General features: G+C 46.5%; 1 protein-coding gene across 1 annotated transcript; it reads right to left on the minus strand.

Annotated features, from left to right (window-relative positions):
* Positions 1-8870: 8870 nt before the first annotated feature.
* On the minus strand, positions 8871-13922 carry LOC130475565 (interferon-inducible GTPase 5-like). Its single transcript, XM_056847374.1, has 2 exons — positions 13258-13922; positions 8871-10089 (listed from the first exon to the last, which is right to left on the minus strand). The coding sequence occupies exons 1-2, from the start codon at positions 13920-13922 to the stop codon at positions 8871-8873; spliced, it is 1884 nt and encodes a 627-aa protein (XP_056703352.1).
* Between the last annotated feature and the right edge of the window lie 6287 nt (positions 13923-20209).

Here is a 20209-nt window from a genome sequence, read left to right on the forward strand (position 1 = left end):
CCAATGCAAAAGGAGACATTCCACCCCCTCCTGCTTATTATGCATAGCTAGCTGCCTCTGTCCCTTTCCATGGTATGCAAACTCCCAGGTGTCAGGTGTTGCTATGCACTGTTGCAAAGGTTTTGCATTGCGTGCTTGTGTTGCTTTGCAGTTGTATTGTTTTGCAAAATTCTTCACACCTGCCCCGCCCTTTGCATATTTGCAAAGGGGTTGCTCTGCAGTTGTGTTGCTTTGCAAAGTTCTTAGCACCTGCCCCGCCCTTGCTCTCATCAGCTGTTTGTCGGGCCGGGAGCTTTGTGCGTGGGCGGCAAGCTCTGCGGAGAGATCCACATTAAGGGTGGGGGGGACCCCTTTCAGGGCCCATATCTCAGCCCCCCCTGACCCAATCTTTACAAAACTTGGGGAGTCTTTCAATATACGTCCTTTGAAGCTCTGCTGAAAGTTTGGGACCTCTAAGCCCAAAAATGCCCCCCCCAGAGCCGTGGAAAGGCGCGGTTGTGTTTTTAATGGCTTTATTCGGCCGAATTTTTTCCCCGAACTTTGAATTCCCGCCGAATTGAACGGATCCGAAGTGGGGGAGTTCGGACTTCGGCACGTACCGAACCCACAAGGGCCAAATTCGGCCGAATCCGAACTGTACCGAATTTTTTTTTTGACAGCCCTAGACTGTTAGCTTCACAGAACAGTGATAAACAAGCTTACAACAAATTATATAAATGTTTCAAGATTTAACCACCAGAAAGTTTTCAAAAATAAGCTATGCAGGTACTTGGAAGGGGGACCACCAAGGAAGACTCTGCAGAGGAAGGCAATGGCAAACCAGCTCTGCTTCTCACTTGCCTTGAAAGCCCCTTGCTGGGGTCACCATAAATCGGTTGTGACTTGACAACACTAACATACGTATGTACACCTCAAGGAACTGAGGATCATTATAAGGTTGTAGCTTTTGTGAAGAGGCGGGAGGGCAGCCAGCTGTGGGCCCGAGCAAACGAGGCTCCAGGGGGGCGCAGCCCGCAGTCGATCCACAAGGAAGGAAGGAAAACAGAGAAAGGAAAAGGGAGGGAGGGAGAAAGAGAAAGGGAGAAAGAAATGGAGGGAGGGGGAGAAAGAAAGAAAAGTACGGAGGGAGACAAAGAGACAAAAAAAGAGGGAGAGAGAGGGAAGAGAAAGGAGAGTGACAGAAAAAGAGGAAGAAAAGAAAGAAAAGCCTTCCCCCCCACACACACACACACACAGGCGCCTGCCGGCACCACGTGACCAGGCCCCAGCCTCCACGCCTCCCCCCACACAAACCCCTGGAGCTCCCGAGGGCCACGGAAAATGTCCTCGGCCTGAGGTTCCCCATCCCTGCCCTAGCCCTACCCCCATACCTGCAAGCATCCTCTGCCATCATTCTCCTCTATCATCCTTCATTGCAACCACGGATGCACAGACACACAAATGAGTGTGCCTCCCTTACCCTGCTCTCATCTCTCTTGCAAACAAAGGAACAGCTCCCCTTTTCAGACCCTTCCTCATGTGGACTCCTAGGGCTTTAGCCAATCTGGGTGCCAGGTCCTGGGGCTCAAGCCTGCGAAAACATGGTCCCACCAATGAAGAGGTATTAACGCATCTTTTCCCCCTACGCTGTAAACGATACTCTGAATCCCTTGGGGATGCCAACCCAACCTTCCATTTCCGTAACTATCACAGCATATCTTGCCCATCTGCGTCTCCATAACTGTGACCTTGGGCCTGACACACACTCTCAGCCTAGCCTACCTCACAGGGTTGTTGTGAGCTTGTTGAAAGCCACTTTGGGTCCGCACTGAGGAGAAAGGTGGGGCATAAATGAAGTAAAAAATCAAAAACAAAGTGATGGCTCCCATCCCTGTTTATTTATTTAGCTAAGCATTTCTACCCCACCTTTCTCCCCACTGGGCATTGAATGCAGCTTACACCTTCTGAATTCTTGTATCTCATGCTATTATGTGAGGAAGCCCAGTTTTAAAAAATGGAGATGTTTCTTTTGACCATGTGCCGCAATTTTGCCACTCAGTTTCCTTTCTTCAGGTTTGGGGTGTAATGTATGTGAGTAGCTAAGATCATAGTAAGGGAACCCTAGGAGCTTGAGTCCTGGGCGAAGGCTCCTAAACCCTGCTCGCGCTATTGGCCGTCCTGGGCGAAGGCTCCTAAACCCTGCTCGCGCTATTGGCCGAGCCAACACACCCCATTGGCCCTAAGCTGGGTCATGCCATTGGTGACCCGGGGATTGTTTTCCTCGGACTTAACATGGGGAGTCTGTATAAAGTCTTGAGTCTGTATAAAGGTCCGACTTACTGTGCTGTTCAGTCCTCTAACAGTTATGCCGGCTAGGCAGAGGGGCCAAAGTTTTCCTTTCAGGCAGCAAGGCAGAGTGAGAGGGAACAGAGGTCGAAGTTACACAAACACACACATCAGATGGACAGTACTAGGGCTGTTGAATTAAAAAAATTCGGTATAGTTCGGATTCGGCTGAATTCGGCCCGTTTAGATTCGGCATATGCCGAAGTCCGAACTCCCCCACTTCGGGTCCGTGCAATTCAGCGGGAATTCAAAGTTCGGGGGAAAAAATCGGCCGAATAAAGCCATTAAAAACACAACCGTGCCTTTCCGCGGCTCTGGGGGGGCATTTTTGGGGGTAGAGGTCCCAAACTTTCAGCAGAGCTTCAAAGGACGTTTCTTGAAAGACCCCCCAAGTTTTGTAAAGATTGGGTCGGGGGGGCTGAGATATGGACCCAGAAAGGGGTCCCCCCCACCCTTAATGTGCATCTCTGAGCAGAGCTTGCCGCCCACGCACAAAGCTCCCAGCCCCGACAATCAGCTGAGAAGTTTTTTATGAATGAGGGAAAACCTGAAGACACACAACTGAAACCCCCCCCTCAAACCAGGGAGAGAGAGACTCGAGGGGGAACACACACCCCAGGCAGAACCGTCAAAAGCCCCCTTTGGCTTCCCCCCCACCCACAGAAACTGCTCCCTCCCCACACATACACAGACTCTGCTTCCCCCCCCACACACACACACACAGGAGAAAAATTATAGATTAAAGCCCCCAAAGGGGTCTTACTGTGGCTGTCTTCTGTTCCATCAGGAGGGGCTGGGGAAGACTGGGTAATCCAAGACGTTTCCATTTAGGCACGGGACGTTTTGCTCTGGAGGAGATGCATACAGGATCCCATTCATCCCAATAGGGGAAAGGGGAAAGGAGAAAGCCCATATCTCGGGACCCCCTGACCCAATGTTTACAAAACTTGGGTGGTCTCTTAAGAAGGCTTGCCTGAAGCTCCGCTCAAAGTTTGGGATCTTCACCCCCAAAAATGCGCCCCCTGCAGCCATGGAAAGAGAAAAGGAGGGAGCCGATATTTCTGCCCCCACTGAACCCATCTTTACAAAGCTTGGGTGGTATCTTAAGAAGGATTGTCTGAAGCTATGCTGAAAGTTTGGGGGCTGTATCCCCAAAAAAGTGCCCCCTGCAGCCACGGAAATGGAAAAGGGGAGAGGTAAAAGGGGTGGAGCCCATATCTCGAGACCCCCTGACCCAATGTTTACAAAACGTGGGGGGTATCTTAAGAAGGCTCATCTGAAGCTCCACTGAAAGTTTGGGGTCTGTACCCCCAAAAATGCGCCTCTGCAGCCATGGAAAGAAAAAAGGGGGAGCCCATATCTCGGGACCCCCTGACCCAATGTTTACAAAACCTGGGTGGTCTCTTAAGAAGGCTTGTCTGAATCTCTGCTGAAAGTTTGGGGTCTGTACTCCAAAAAATATGCCCCCTGCAGCCACAGAAAGGAGTGAATGTGCACAAGAACCCCCCCACACACACACACACACACACGAGGATTTCCCTCTCTCTCTCTCTCCCCGGCCGGGCTGCACATCAGCTGATTCCTCCAGTACTCAATCCTGACTGATTGGCCAGAAGAAGACCCAGCTTGGCCACCGATTGGCCGGGGGAGGAGAATGCTGCTTACTGACGGTTATGCTGCTTACTGCCGCCCCGAATTGGCCGGATTTATTTGTGAACTCCCGAACTTGCTGAATTCGGCTCCACCGGTTGCCCGCCATTTTTGAGTTCGGTTCGTCCTGAACTAAAAACCACAGAATCAGGGGAAATTCGGCTGTTTTTCAGTTCGGGCCGAACTGAATCAACAGCCCTAGACAGTACAATATGAAAATCAGACAGGCTTTGTTGCTATAGGCACAGTCAGTCCTCCCTGAACAAAAGGTAATGCTCACAATAGTAACGCTGAACAAAAGCAACGCTCACTCAGAGAAGAGGCATAACTTTGTGAGTGATTCAAGATAAAGAAGGATCTGGTGTCTCCCAATGTCTTTAGTGTTATTTAAAAGTATCCATGGGTGGGCACCTAATTTGGATTAGGGCCGCAGTTCTGGCATTGAAGATAGGCATCTCCCCCCCCCCCCCGCCAACCTCCCATTCGTTCATTCATTCATTCTTCTTCCCTCCCCACGTTTCTGTCCCTGCGCCATTCCTGGTGGCTGCCCGCGCCCCTCCCCGGCGCGCCAAGATCTCCTTGCCCGATCGCCCCCATCTCCTTGCCCGATTCTCGCCCCCACCCCATGCATGCATGCATGCACACGCACGTTCAGCCCGCAGCGTGCGTTTCTCTGTCTCTCTCTCCCCCCCCCTCCACCCTTTGCATTCCCCGCCTCCATTCATTCATTCCAGGATTCAGGCGCTCGACCCTCTCCCCCTCTCTCCCCCCCCACCGCCTTTCTCTGTCTCACTGCTCCCCTCCCCTCCCTCCCCTCCCCTCCCTCTCTGCTCCTCCAGGCCCCTCTGCCATCCATTTTCCTCCTCGCCCCTTCCCTCCTCTCCACCCCCCTCTATCTGCCTGCCTCCGCGCTCCCCCCCCCCACATCTGGGTCTCCCAAGATGCTCTCTTATCCTCACATGCTCCTGGCCCGCCTGGCCTCCCCTATTCCCTCCCCCCTGGTGTACTCCTCCCCCCTTTTCCTTTCTCCCCATCAGCTTCCAGATGCCCATGGGCACTTTCTAGCTGCCCTCCCCCCCCCCGCATTTTCTCCCTCCGGCCCTCCTGCCTTCCCCCTTTCTCTGTAGCAGCTTGGGCAGTTTCCTACTTGGTGTTGAGAGCCGATGCCTCTGGGGCAGCAGGAAGGGAGAGGGGGGAAATAGGCAAAGGCCTGGCCTAGGGGTGCTGAGGCAATGCTTGGGGGGCACGGGGTGGGGCTGGGGAGTTTGGGAGCTCTTTCTCAAAGGAGAGAGGGGCTGGGGCTTTGGGGCTTCCCTTCTGAAGCTGACATGGGGGGGATGACCCTTGGTGGGCAAGGAGCAAATCCCTTTTGCTGGGAAGATTTGGTGTGTGTGTGTGGGGGGTGACCTTTGGTCTGAGCAGAGAAGGGAAAGGGTGCATTCACCCTAGATCGGTTTCAGAAAGGGAAATGCACTTGGGGGGCTCTGGGAGGGGCCATGGTTCAGTGGTAGAGCCTCTGCTTGGCATGCAGAAGGTCCCAGGCTCAATCCCCAGCATCTCCAGTTCAAAGGACTGGGCAAGGAGGCGATGCGAAAGACCCCTGCCTGAGACCCTGGAGAGCCGCTGCCAGTCTGAATAGACAATACTGACTTTGATGGACCCAGGGTCTGATTCAGTATCAGGCTTCATGTGTTCATGTGTTCCCTTCCCGGCCATGACGCCGGGTCCTCCTGGGCTGCCGCGGTCGGCGAGGCATTCGGCTTTGTCCCTTTGGCCGGTGACTGCTGGGGTTCCTGCCCTTCACACTGCTAGCTCTTCAGTGTTGTGTAGGAGGGTCTGGCCAGGGCTGCCAACTTCCAGGTGAGGCCTGGAGTTGTCCTGGAAATACAACAAACCTCTTCATGTATACCCTGCTGTTCTCTACTGTGGGGATCAAAGCAGCTTGCGTCATTCTCCTGGCCTCCTTTTTATCCTCACAACAACCCTGTTATCACATTGCCCAGTGGTTGCTGCCAGGCCTGGCCCCAATGAGTCCTACCTCAAAGGTCAAAACAGCCCTGCACTGCAGCAGCCTTCTGCATACCATGCCTCCTAATATAGCACCAATTCCTACAGAAAGTCAAATGTCAGGCTGAAAAAGTAAAAATGCTGAATAAGCAAGTATATTTTTCAAAATGAAATATTCCTGTATTTATTGAATTGCTGCATGTCAAAATTCATGCTGCTAGTTTAGAAACACTCAAGCGAGTCTCTGCAGAGATAGGGTACGGTCCTAAGGCTAAAGGGGACTTCTGCACAGAGGGGGGGGGAGAGATAAGACACACAACAGCAAAAATCACATTAATTATTCAAAAGCATGCCAAATGCAAACTTTTACCATTCAATAAAAAGTTGTTTGTATCATTAAAAGCTCTGTTATTGTGTTTGTCTTTTAAGGCAAAATATGTTAATGCATGAGTTGTTTTTTCTAAACTAAAACCTCAGTATTCAGGTTAAATTGCCGTGTTGGCACTTTGCGATAAATAAGTGGGTTTTGGGTTGCGGTTTGGGCACTCAGTCTCTAAAAGGTTCGCCATCACTGCTATAGGCACAGTCGGTCCTCCCTAAACAAAAGGTAATGCTCACAACAGTAACGCTGAACAAAAGTAACGCTCACTCAGAATGGAGGCATAACCTTGTAAGGGATTCAAGATAAAAAAGGATCTGGTGTCTCCCAATGTCTTTAGTTTTATTTAAAAGTATCCATGGGTGGGCACCTAATTTGGATTAGGGCCGCAGTTCTGGCATGGAAGATAACCAAATGTGGCAGCATCCATACAGCAAAGATTTTCTGTGTTTCTGCCCACTAGAGAATGGAGTTGTGTCCGCGTGGCTGTTTCCCCTGTACCCACTTTGCCCCAGCCCCCTGTGGCTGCCATCCAGGGCTTTTCCAGGCTGGTTTCCCCGAGTAGAAACAGCCGGGGGGGGGGGCAGCTTTCCTTTTCCTTGGGCCGCTGTACGTGTCCTGGGATCGTGTAATCAAGGGGAAACACCCCACCCCCCAGCCATTTCCATTAGGGAAAACGGCAAGAGAGGAAAGGTGGAACTCTATTCTCCCCCTCACAGTGATCGGAGCCACACCAAGTGTTGAAGCATTTTTTTAAGGTGAGTCCTTGAGAGTACATGTGACTGTGAGATGGGTTGGGGGAATTGACCTGGTTCACATCGCATGTATCCATCAGGTGCATCCTGAGATAGTTGTTTTGCCTTAGGTTTATCTTTGCGTACATGGCTTTTTTTTTTTTTTTGCCTTAGACAGTTTTTAAAAATTATTTCCTTGCACTGTTTTCTAACTCTTCAATCCTAGCCCACTGCACTGGTATTATTTTAATTCGAGACTGTTTGATTGAATTTGTTTGTAATATTTTTAATCTGCCTTGAGTCTAGGTGAGAGAGGCAGGCTATAAATGAAGATGATGATCATTATAGTTGTTGTAATTGTTGTAGTTGTTGTTAAGGCCCAAGCTAAGAACAATCTACAACAGTTTGGTGCAAGTCCCACTTGCAATACGAATTCTTTGAAACATCTATGGAGGATCCAGGAAATCACAGGTAGATGAACTAATGTCCACTCCAGATAAATTAGTGGAGACATTTGTCAAGTCCCTGGGGTCCTTCAGAGAATCCTTACCCCTCTCCTTTCCCCAGCATCCCAGGGATTAATTTGTGAAATGGGATTTCCTCTGGACCTGAATCTACCCCCTCAATCCATCTCCAAAACAAAACCTGCTTCCTCCTAGTTAGTGACAGTACAGTCAGACAGACATAGATTACTGGGGAGAGATCCAACTGAGAAGCTAGTCTGCCAGATGCGAGTTTTCAACCACCCTTTTCCCTAGAGGTCCTGCAAACCCATCTTGGCTGAGAGAACCGGGGTGTTAATGTAGGAAGGGAGAAGGGCTTATGTAAAACCACCACCCTCCAAATCAAAAGTGCACACAATTTACTTGAATAGGAAGTAAAGTTTATTATTGAAATATAAAGAATAGTATTGCAGTTAAAGAAATAAAAGATCAAAATTTCTTATATTTGCCATGGCCAGTATGCTGGAGGCAGAGGATCTATGGTAAAAGCTGGTCACAGATAATGAGCTGCTGTTCAAAGCAAGCGAAGCCAGATCACAAGAGCTCATGATTAGCTAGCATGCATTTTTTAAACAACATTTTGATTAGCCTTTTGCCATGTCTGCCATTCTTCAGAGGCCCTGATTAGCTATTTGGACTAGCAGCAATGGGGAAAGGATGGGGTTGCCATCTCTAGGTTGGGAAATTCCAGGAGATTTTGGGAGTGGAGTCTGCAGAGGGAAAGGTTTGGAGAGGAGAGGGACCTCAGTAGGCTGTAATGCCATAGAGTCCACACTCCAAAGAAGCTGTTTTCTCCAGGGGAACTGATCTCTGTAGTCTGGAGGCAGGCAACCCTAGAAAAAGATGCTTCAGTTATGGAACCATCTAGACCAGGGGTGTTGAACTCAATTGTTATGAGAGGCAGATATGACATAAATGCCACTTGATCGGGCAAGGCCATGCCTCACCAGCCCGATCAAGAATGGGTGGTGGGGCTGCCTTGGCTGCCTCGCGGGCCGGATAAGAGCTCTCAAGGGGTCGCATCTGGCCCATGGGCCTTATGTTTGACACCCCTGATCTAGACTGCATTTTTTTTGGTTATTTCATACTAGAAAGTTCAATTATCTTGGGAATCAGTTAAAAGAAAAATAAACTTCTGCTCTGAAATTCATGTCCCATTTCCTTTTTCTGTCTTGCATGAGTTGTGGTCCTGTACACAATTCACGCATTCTGCATCTGGGACTTTCTTTCCAAATCAGTGTCATGGTTCTTGATGTGAGGATATCGTAATTGTCAAGGCTCAGTGGCTTTTGCCCGAACGTTTTCTGCATCTTCCACAATGTCCTTCAGGAAGCTGCTAAGCATGAAGAACGTGGTGATGAATGAACTAACGCCCCCAAACAGAGAGCCCAGTATGGGTACACAATCCAAGGCCAGTTCTATTCCTGTCAGAGTTGCCCAAATCACTGCCTGGGCCAAGCGACCAGCTACAAATTTGGGTGTAATCTCACTGGACATTGGGCACTTTTTGATAGCAGATTTCAGCACTTGGTAATCTTTGCCAACCGCTTTCGCAACTCGGCGAAGGGACGCTTCATCCAAGCCAAAGACTTTGTAGAAAAGGAGCAGTGCTCCTACCAAGATGCCAAGATCACAGGCCAAAGAGAGTCCTGGGACAGGAATCACTCCAAAAACACAGGATACAATGGCAGCTATCAAAATAAAAGCCTCCATGGCAGCCTTTTTCTTGTTTAGAATTTCTCTTGAGAAAACTGGCAGAGCCAGGATTAAAGCATGTCTCTTGAAGTCATCCAGGTCATTTTCCATGGCCTGTTGCAGATTTGGGAAATCATACATATTCAAATTTCGCCTAGAGATGAGGAAAACGCTTGGATTAGATTCTCCTACCTCTGTCAAGTTATCACAGCAGTATTTTCGTATCTTCTGAAGGGATCTGTCCATATTGAACTTTGGGTCCCTCATTTCAGCGGTTATACTGACATCCATTTGGGAGCGCACAAAATAGAATTTCTTCTTCATTTTCTTAATTTCATGGGCCAGGAGGACATCATTCTCAGTGAAACGTTCTGAGGCAACAATCATGAAGAAATCATACTGGCTAAAGTTGACCTTCTTTAGATAATCCTCTGGTCTAAATTCAGGTGTCCCAATCCCTGGTAGATCCCATATGGTTACATTTGGAAACAAAGGATGTGGATAGGCGTGACACTCCATGGTCGTTTGCGTTACCCCAACCTTTGCTGCACCTTCTTCATAATCGGACATGCCCTGCAGGGCGTTGACAAGGGATGATTTACCAGCACCTGACACTCCTGTGATGGCAATGTCAAGCTTGACGTTTTGTAACGCATCCAATTCTTGACGCATTTCCTCTGTCACCTCTTCGAAATTTCTTTGCCTCACAGCATCCCTCAGCTTTGCAAGGTCAATTTTTAAGAACTTTTCAATGAGCTTGGAACGGATTCCACTTCCTTTGGATGGTTTGGTTGATCTAAGAAACAAAAAGAAATATGTAATTTATGTAGGATGTTTTAGGAAGTCCCTACCCTCACCTACAAACAGATAACGGCAAGAACTAGGAGTAGCACAGCAGGACAGATGTCAATTGTAAAGAAAAGCAATAAATCTAGTGAGGACAGCAGTCATCAGCTATTATCAGAAAAGTCACCAGAATATCATGAAAACAGTTCAGTGAAGGCACCAGGTGCCCTCCATAGTAAAATAGGTTTGATAGATCTATGGCAGGTCTACAGAGATCCTGCAATTGTTATCATGTTCTGCATAATATTGACATGAATCAAAAGATGAAGTGGAAAATGTGTTGAAGAAGATGAAGAGTTGGTTTTTATACCCAGATTTTTTCGACCTTTAAGGAGACTCAAAGTGGCTTACAATCGCCTTCCCTTCCTCTCCCCACAACACCTTGTGAGGTAGGTGGGGCTGAGAGAGTTCAAACTGTGACTGGCCCAAGGTCACCCAGCTGGCTTCATGTGTAGGAGTGGGGAATCAAACCTGGTTCTCCAGATTAGAGTCCACTGCTTTTAACTACTACGCCACTCTGGCTGACCAGTTTTCTGCATGAAAACAAGATGTGATGTTCCCGTTCTGGGATTGGAATGCTTGTTGTGAGTTCTTTCTGACACTAAAAACAGCCCACGGGGGATTGGTACCACATATACTGTGGGGTTCTTTAGGACACAATCCTATTCCCCATGCTCATCAATTTTTATGTAAATCCCTGTCATCAATATGCAGATGATGCACAGCTAACCATATCCTTCTTCAAATTTCCTGATGTTGCGGTAGAGTTCCTAAAGCACTGCCTGGATGCTGTGGTTAAATGGCTAAGAATGAACAAATTGAAAATAAACCCTGGAAAGACAGGAGTAATGCTCGCTGGGTAGGCAGAGGTTTTGAAGGACTTTATGCGACCCACTTTTGATGGGGTTAAGCTGACCCTTGCTGTCTCAGTCAAGAGACTTGGGAACCAAGTTGTACTAGACCCAACATTATTGCTAGTGAAGCAAGTTCATGCAGTTGCAAAAAAAAAAAGAAAAGAAAAAAGGCCTTCTTCCAACTCAGCCTAGCTCAAAAAAATAGCCCCTTACCTTGATACGACTGACCTGGTCACCTAGATCTATGACATGTTGACATTGAAACTACTCTAATGCACTGTACATTGGTCTCCTCTCAAAATCAATTCAGAAACTCCAGTTGGTGCAGAATGCTGCAGTTTGGCTATTATTGGGAGCTAGATGGGAAGGGCAGCCATGAAGGAGCTAGAAAAGATTCTGAAGTGTAAGGATGTGTCACTGGCAACCAAGATTAAATTAATTAATGCCATCGTATTCCCTATTACTGTGTATGGGTGGGAAAGCTGGACAATGAAGAAAGATGACAGGAAGAATGTAGATTCCTTTGAAATGTGGTGTTGGAGGGGAGTGTTACGGATACCGTAGACTGCTAAAAAAACAAATCAGTGGGTTATAGATCAAATCAAGCCTGAACTGACCCTAGAAGCTAAGATGACTAAACTGAAGCTATCGTACTTTGGTCACGTTATGAGAAGACAAGAATCACTGGAACAGACAGTCGTGCTAGGAAAAGTTGAGGGCAGCAGGAAAAGAGGAAGACTCAGCAAGAGATGGATTGGCTCAAAGGAAGCCATAGCCCTCAGTTTGCAAAATCTGACCAAGGCTGTCAAAGATAGGACATTTTGGAGGACTTTGATTCATAGGGTCGTCATGAGTTGGAAGCAACTTGACGTCACTTAACACAGATGGAATATGCACATCACTCCCATTCTACAGTCACTCCACTGGCTGCCCACCAGTTACCATTTAAAGTGCTGGCTATCCCATAGAAAGCCCTTCGTGGCCTTGGGCCCTCATAGCTGCCAGAGCATCTCTCCCCCTAGGCTCCGCCACGACAGCTTCGCTCATTCAATCAATCAACTTTAATACGGTCCAAGACCAGCAGATAAAAAATATATATGTAGAAACAGGATAATGACTATATACACCAAAAAATATTTGATAAAAATAGTCACTCACTCATGGAGGAGCCATTAAGAACATGATTTTAAAATATGATATATAGTTGCAGTCAATATAATTAAAGTCACTCATCCATTAAGTTCAACCCAGGCTTGCCTAGTCTTCATAGCTCGCCATCCAAATGTGGCCACTTTAAAGTGCTCATTCAAGTAAGGCCTTCTGCAGGTGCCAACCTGCAAATGGGCAAAGTCAACAACTGCCCGTAAACATGCCTTTTCTGTTGTGGCCCCCACCTTGTGGAACAGCCTGCCTGAGGAGGTCAGGAAAGCTCCCACTCTCCTGGCTTTCCACAAACTATGCAAAACTGAATTATTCAAGAGGGCTTTTCTCCACAGACAACAGGGTAGCACTGTACAAAAAGATTCACAAAGTTACTTGGATAAATTATTGGGGACTGTGTTCTGAACAGCTGCGTATAGTTTGCTCTGGGTCAGATCCTATTGTGTAATTTTGCATCATTTAATTTATCATGTTAATACTTATGCTTTGCTTCAGTTGTGTGTGTTGTTGTTTTTTAGATTTCGAGTTGGTTCTACAACCCAAATCCTATTTCATTGTTTATGGAATGTCCCATCTTGTTGATTGTATGCTATGTAATCCAGTTTGAGTCCCATTGAGAAACAAACAAAAAACAAATATGCTAGGAAAGAGAAGAAGAGTTAGTTTTTTATATGCCCACTTTCTCCACCACTTAAAGCTTACAATCACCTTCCTTTCCCCTCCCCACAACAGACACCCTGTGAGGTAGGTGGGGCTGAGAGAGCTCTAAGAGAGCTGTGACTAGCCCAAGATCACACAGCTGGCTTCATGTGTAGGAGTGGGGAATCAAACCCGGTTCTCCAGATCAGAGTCCACTGCTTCAAACCACCGCTCTTAACCACAACACCACGCTGGTGTATCATAACTATTCCCTCCACCCATGGTCATTTCACCAATCAGACTCTCCTCTCTCATGGTTGAGGTGAAAGCACAAGATGAAATAGTTGATTCTATCCCATGTAGCTTTCCACTAACCCCACCCAAATCAGGTCTGCATTTTTAAAATGCACATTTTATTCATATGCAAAGAAAACCAAATCAAGAACTGCTCAAACCCAACATACTTGTCATCTCTCTTATTTTCGGAGTCTGGCGGCACAGCTGGTCTTAAGACACGTCTCCTCAGAGCCTCGATTTCATTCTCAAAGGTCCTTTGCAGGAGAGGGAAATCGTACTTATCCCAGTACCAACTGGAGATGAGGAAAATCTGTGGAGAAGAAATACCAGCAGCTTCCACCAAATTATCAAGGCAATCTTTCCTGACTCGTTGAAGGGTTTCTTCCTCGTTGAAGTCTGGATTCAGTTTTTCACAGTTAATACTGTTGTCCATTCTGGAGCGCACGTAGTAGAACCGCTTCTTCATTTTCTGAATTGCATGGGACAGCTGGATGTCATAGACAGTAAAGCGACTAGAAGCGACGATTATGAAGAAATCATATTGGTTGAAATTTATCATTTCTAGGTATTCCTCAGCTTTAAAATGAGGTGTCCCAATTCCTGGAAGGTCCCATATTGTTACGTCTGGAAAGGCAGGGTGTGGATAACCCACTGGCTCCATTGTCGTTTGTGTCACACCAATTTCGGCTGCCTCCTCATCAAAATCTGACAGGCCCCGCAGGGCATTGACAAGGGATGATTTGCCAGTCCCTGTCATTCCTGTGATGGCAATGTCAAGGGTGATCTTCTTAGGTTCACTGCTTACCACTGGTTTCGAACTTTTCCCACCCATGGCTCTCCTTGGTGATTCGCTTGACCTGATAAATAAATTCAAATACTGTAATTGTTAATTGCTGCTGCGTAATGATCACATCACATTGACAATCTGCATTCAGCTGTGTTTGTGGGGGGGGGGGGCAATTTACTTAAGACATTCCTCCTGGGGTAGAAAAATGGACCCTTATCAGATTTATTGCATCTTTACAATTTTTATTCATAAAATATTTATATCTTGCTTTTCCAAAATAAACTTTCATCCAAAGCAATTTACTCGAAGACAATCTTACCAGAAGACAGTCTATGGAAGTGATTTATTGATTTATTGTAGCAGGATAAGAACACAGTACACAAAAACAAACCACTGAACTCAGGTCACTCCAAAAAGAGGAAAATAAGATCCCCCACCCCAAGTGTGCATGAACACTAATGAATGCAGACACCCTGGGGACAGCTTTCCAGAGTGCCACCACCAAAAAGGGCCTTTCTTTGGTCACTGTTTGATACCAACGTATCAAATAAAAAGATGAATCTACTTTCTTGTTGGAGCAAAAGTCTATCGATGTCCTGATGCTGATATGGTTTACCCTGGTATTGCCAGACCACGAAAAACTGCATTTCGTGGTCTGCATGCTTAGCCTGGAGATAGTGTGCAGTGAGCGGCGCCTCTAAGTTCCCATTGTGCATGTGTGATCGGTGTTCACCGATTCTCAGTTTAATTTATCGTTTGGTTTATCATGTATAAAAGACTGCATTGAGAGCAGAAGTTATTCAGAGAAAAGAATTATTAGGAGATAGAAAGAAAGATGATGTTACAAGGGGAATCACAGCGGCATTGCAATACACACCACTGACGGGACACACACAGAAAGCAATTAAAAAACACTGGCATTTAGTCAGTGGCATTCCCGGCTGCGAATCACCACCCCTATTTGGTTTAAAACGCACTTGGTCCTTTAAGGATCGACTTATTCATTCAGATACCAACATACCTATCCAGACCACTTTACCTACCGGACATTTCTGTTGTGGGGAATGTGTCGCATGTGCGCAGGTGCTACCAGTGAAAGAGTTTGTGGACACACGTACAGGCTTTAAATTTGTTTTGAAACACTTTTCCAATTGTAACAGCAAGAATGTGGTTTATTTAATTAGATGCCCGTGCTGTCTTTTATACACGGGTAAAACCAAACGATAAATTAAACTGAGAATCGGTGAACACCGATCACGCGTGCGCAATAGGAACTTAGAGGAGCCGCCCACTGCACACTATCTCCAGGCTAAGCATGCAGACCATGAAATGCAGTTTTTCGTGGTCTGGCAATACCAGGTAAACCGTATCAGCATCAGGACATCGATAGACTTTTGCTCCAACAAGAAAGTAGATTCATCTTTGTATTTGATACGTTGGCGCCTAACGGCTTAAATACAGGATTTGACTTGTCCAGTTTTTTATTTAAAAAAAATTTAAATTGTATATATATTCCCATTGTGTGTATACCTGAATGATGATTGTTTGAGATATTCTTGTATATAATTTATTTTGAATTATTGTAACAATTGTGGTTGTGCTTGCCCTTAATTAGATATTAGCATCACCTGTTAGAAACTAGACACATTCCCTTTAAATTAGGAGTAACGCAGTACTGGTTAGATGACTCAGATTCGTCATCCAACATTACGAGGGAGCTATGAGCTTGTTCACTCGGGTATGTAATTATGTTTATTGACCTATATTTATTGAAGAATGCCTTGAAACTCCTTATAGATATTTTCTGTTTAATTATGAGCACTTACACATTTTTACAGAACAAAAGTTCTGAGGATAATGTATCTGTGGACTGCCAATGATGAAAAAGCGAGTGCGAAATGGGATACTTACCGGAGACCTATTTTGGCTTTCACCACACAGCTTCAAGGACTTTAAGTTTGGCTTTTACCATCTAGCTGCAAGGACTTAAAGTCGCACGGGCCGTTGATGCAACTCCAGATGGAATATACACATGTATTAGCATGTTAATGCATCAATTGTAATTTGCTTTATTTGTGTTTTGTGCTTGTATGTACAATATATTGGTAGCAGCATAATTTTGTCTGTATTTTTTGCCATAAGTGCTTGAGAATTCCAATAACCACTTGGAGGTTGGCAACCCTACAGTTGAACTTAAAACCAACCTCCAGTTAAGATAAGATAGACTCTGCTGGTTTCTGCCTTTTTTCTATCCTAACATGGTTCTTTATAACTGGTAGGGTGGCCAGCTATGGCTTAGAACAGGGTCTGCAAACTGCGGCTTCTGAGCCACATGCGGCTCTTTGGCCCATTGAGTGCGGCTCTCTGAACTTGGTTCGGAGCCCCTGCTCTAGCACCCGCTTGCGCCGACTGCGGAGCCGGTGCGCCTGAGAGAGAGAAAGAGAGAGAGCGATCGCAAGAGAGCAGGCGAGCGGGCACGCTGTCTCTCCCCTCCCCCCGCTGTGGAGAATGGCCGGGTCCCTCTTTCCCTTGCCCTCAATGGTTGGGAGGCTAAAGCCTCCCCTCCCCTCTAGCCACGTGATTGCTGGGCGGGCGGCTCGACGGTTCCTGGCCCCCCCGCCAATCAGCTGTTGGGCGGGGCAGGATTCCTTTGGTAGCCCTGGCCTCCGGCTGAGTCCCATTGGGAGGCCATGTCTACCCATTGGCTTTCTTGGCGGTAGACCTGGACTCCGAGGAGGGGAAAAAGTTCCCCTTCAGAGGCCAGGTCCACCAATTGGCTTCTATGGGCCTCTGGAGGCCAGGTCTACTGCCAAGAAAGCCAATGGGTAGACCTGGCCTCCCAATGGGACTCAGCCAGAGGCCAGGTCTACCGATAGGCTTTTATGGCGGTAGACCAGGCCTCCAGACGAGGACCAGACAGAGAGGGGGAAATGGCAGGGACTTACAATTTAATTTTAATCAATAAATAAGATTACTATTAAGTTTGATATCAAGTTTTATTCCGTGTACCTATAGTTTAATTAAGACTTAAAACTTTAATTAAAGTTTATTAAGTTAATAAACAGTGTACCTACCTATATAGTTTAAGTTTAAGAAATTTGGCTCTCAAAAGAAATCTCAATCGTTGTACTGTTGATATTTGGCTCTTTTGACTAATGAGTTTGCCGACCCCTGGCTTAGAAAATTCCTGGAGATATGGAGGCAGTGCTTGTAGAGGGAGAATTACAAGAGGGAATCTATGGCTTTCCATAGAGTTTGCCCTCCAAAGCTGCCGTTACCTCCAGGAGATCTGATCTCTGTAGCCTGGAATTATCGGTTGTAATATCAGGAGAACTCCAGGCCCCACTTCAAGATTGGTAACTCTAGTAACTGGAGATATTTTCTGCATTTTCTAACCCAATAAGGCTGTAAGACTAGGGCTGCCAACTCCCTCTACCCAACTTACATCACAAGCAGGGTTGCCAACTTCCAGGTGGTGGCTAGAGATCTCCCCCTATTACAACTGAATTCCAGGTGACAAGAGATCAGTTCACCTGGAGGAAATGGCTGTTTTGGAAGGGGGACTCTATGGCATTATACTCCATTGAAGTCCTGCCTCTCCCCAAACCTCACCCTCCTCAAGCTCCAAATCATCAGGTATTTCCCAGCCCTGAGCTGGCAACCTTAACCATGGCACCCATGGGCACCACACTGGGGACCCCTGATCTAGATGAAGGGAAGGCAAAATCTTCATGAGCTTCTTTCTGTTATGCACACCCTGGCAAACATTGGTGGTGATGGAAAGTGTAAATGTGCCTGCTATTCTAGCTGTGCATGCCAAAGGCACAAAGCACTTTGTTTTTCAAAAGGTTGCCTGTTTGACCGGTATTGATAGTAACCAGTAACAGTAAGAAACTCTTAAAATACACTTTGTTGAAACTGAATCTTGGATACAGCAGACAGCTTGGCTGTGAATCTTGCTGCAGGGCTGTTCAAAGACTGATCTGAACCGCGGCTGGATTTATTATTTCAAAGGAAGAAAAGGAAAGGCTGTTGCTTGCTGCATTGTCCTTGTAGCCCTTGGTGAAATCTGCTTTTCACCCACATTAAAAAAAGAGAGAGAAAACTGTGTCAGTTCTAACCACTAAGCAGAAGCCACTGAAACACATGAAAAGCGGAGAGGAGGACGAATAGCAAAGAGAGACCGGCTTACCGTTCCTGGTCAAAGTTGGCTTGGAGAGGGGTTGAAGAATCGGCAGATCCTGTAAATTCACAGGGCGGATGGAGCCTTGCCTAGGTTGGTGGGCTCCCCTTCTCCCCTCTAAAACCCCTCTGGTCTTTGCTGCGTTTTCTGCCAAAGCAAAAATGAAAGCAAATTTGTTTGTTCAGAGTTTCAGCTCCACTCTCTTGTATGGTCCACCCTTCCAGGAAGAAGGCGGAGGGGATTTGCGGTCTCTTTTTCAGGTAGGTATTGATCTTCTGGGAAGGACCAGAATACCTCTTGTTTGCAACTCCAACTACACATTCACCCTCCCTTTATTATTTACTTATTAACCATTTCTATACTCAGAGGGTTCTTAAAGCAAGTGTACCTGCAAAACATTATTTAAAAATAAACCAATTTTTTAAAATGTGAATTGTTTGTGATGATGATTTGGACCTGGTATTGGAAGGGATCGACATTCAGAACACGCTGTTCCTAGATGTGGGAGGAGGGGGTATTCCCAAAGCAAGCAAGGATTTGGAGACAAAGGATCCACTGTGGCCTATCTGTGGCTGCTAAACCAGGATATTTTTTCAAGAGGCAGCTGAGCTAAACAGTAGCATGTTGGTCATTCTTGCTCTCCAAGAGCACTGCTGTGTTTACCCTTCCTCTCTGCTCTGGCTGATTAACAAGAAAGAGATCCTGAACCCAAAGGTTTCTTAGAATCATAGAACTGGAAGGGGCCATACTACTGTTGCCAACCTCCAGGTACTAGCTGGCGTTCTCCTATTACAATTGATCTCCAGCTGATAGAGATCAGTTCACCTGGAGAAAATGGCTGCTTTGGCAATTGGACTCTATGACATTGAAGTCCCTCCCCTCCACAAACCCTGCTCTCCCCAGGCTCTGCCCCGAAACCTCCCGCCGGTGTCAAAGAGGGACTTGGCAACCCTAGGCCATACAGGCCATCTAGTCCCACCACCTGCTCAATGCAGGATCAGCCTAAAGCATCCGTGACAAGTGTTTGTCCAGCCACTGCTTGAAGACTGCAGGTGAAGGGGAGCTCACCACCTCCCTAGGTAGCCAATTCCACTTCTGAACTACACTTACTGCTTTTGTTTTCTGGTCACTCTGTTTGCTTGATGAGTAGACGCTGTGAAAAGGGTACATGTGTGTGAGTCTGTCCTCCAGGGAGATCTGCAAGTTCAGGTTCCCAGTTCTGAATTGAGCAGTGGGTTGCCAACTTCCACCTGGGACGTGGAGATCTCCCAGAATTACAACTAAACTCCAGACAACAGAGATCAGTTCCACTGGAGGAAATGGCAGCTTAGGAGGGTAGAGTCTACTCCATTATACCCTGGTGAGGTCCCCAAATCCCACCTTCCCCAATCCTCCCCAAGATGCTAGCTGTCAAACTGGATACTGTCACAAAAGAAGTACAGGAGGTAAAGGCACAAGTCACATCATTACAATCAGTCATGAAGACAATGGATGCATAGGTTAAGAAAATGTCGGAAGAACAGAAGGAAGTGAAGAAAAAAGTAGAGAACCATGAAAAGCAGTTAGAAATGATGCAAACACAAGAAGAAGCCACGAAAGATCAATTAGTCATGATGGATTTGAAAGTCAGGGAAACCAACCTACATATACGAAACCTTCCTGAAGATTGTGGTGATATGAGAGAATCACTGGTGAAAGCACTAGCTTCCTATTTCATATAGAGGAATAAGAGATGGACCGAGCAATCAACAGAATTTACAGGATGCCTCTGTCCTCAAGAATGAGAATGGCAAAGGCAAGAGATGTCATGATTTCCTTTTACGATGTCAGAATGAAAGATATCATTATGCAACTGCATTATAAAGATCCAATCGTTTTGGAAGGCAACCCATTAATACTTCTCAAACATATACCTAGACATTTGATGACAAAGAGAAGTACTTTTAAGGATTTTGCATCAACACTGAGGAAAAATGGAATAAGATATAGATGGCTCTTACCTCAAGGACTTGCATTTACCTACAAAGAAGTGAAATATGTCGTTACTACAAAGGAAGATGTTGGGAAGTTTCTGTGTAAATACAGGAAGGAATTGACTGATCTCTCATTAGACCAGGGAGAAGACCAATCTCAAGAAGAAGACGAGGAT

The sequence above is a fragment of the Euleptes europaea genome, chromosome 3 (assembly GCF_029931775.1).
Source record: "Euleptes europaea isolate rEulEur1 chromosome 3, rEulEur1.hap1, whole genome shotgun sequence".
Classification (NCBI taxonomy): Eukaryota; Metazoa; Chordata; class Lepidosauria; order Squamata; family Sphaerodactylidae; genus Euleptes; species Euleptes europaea.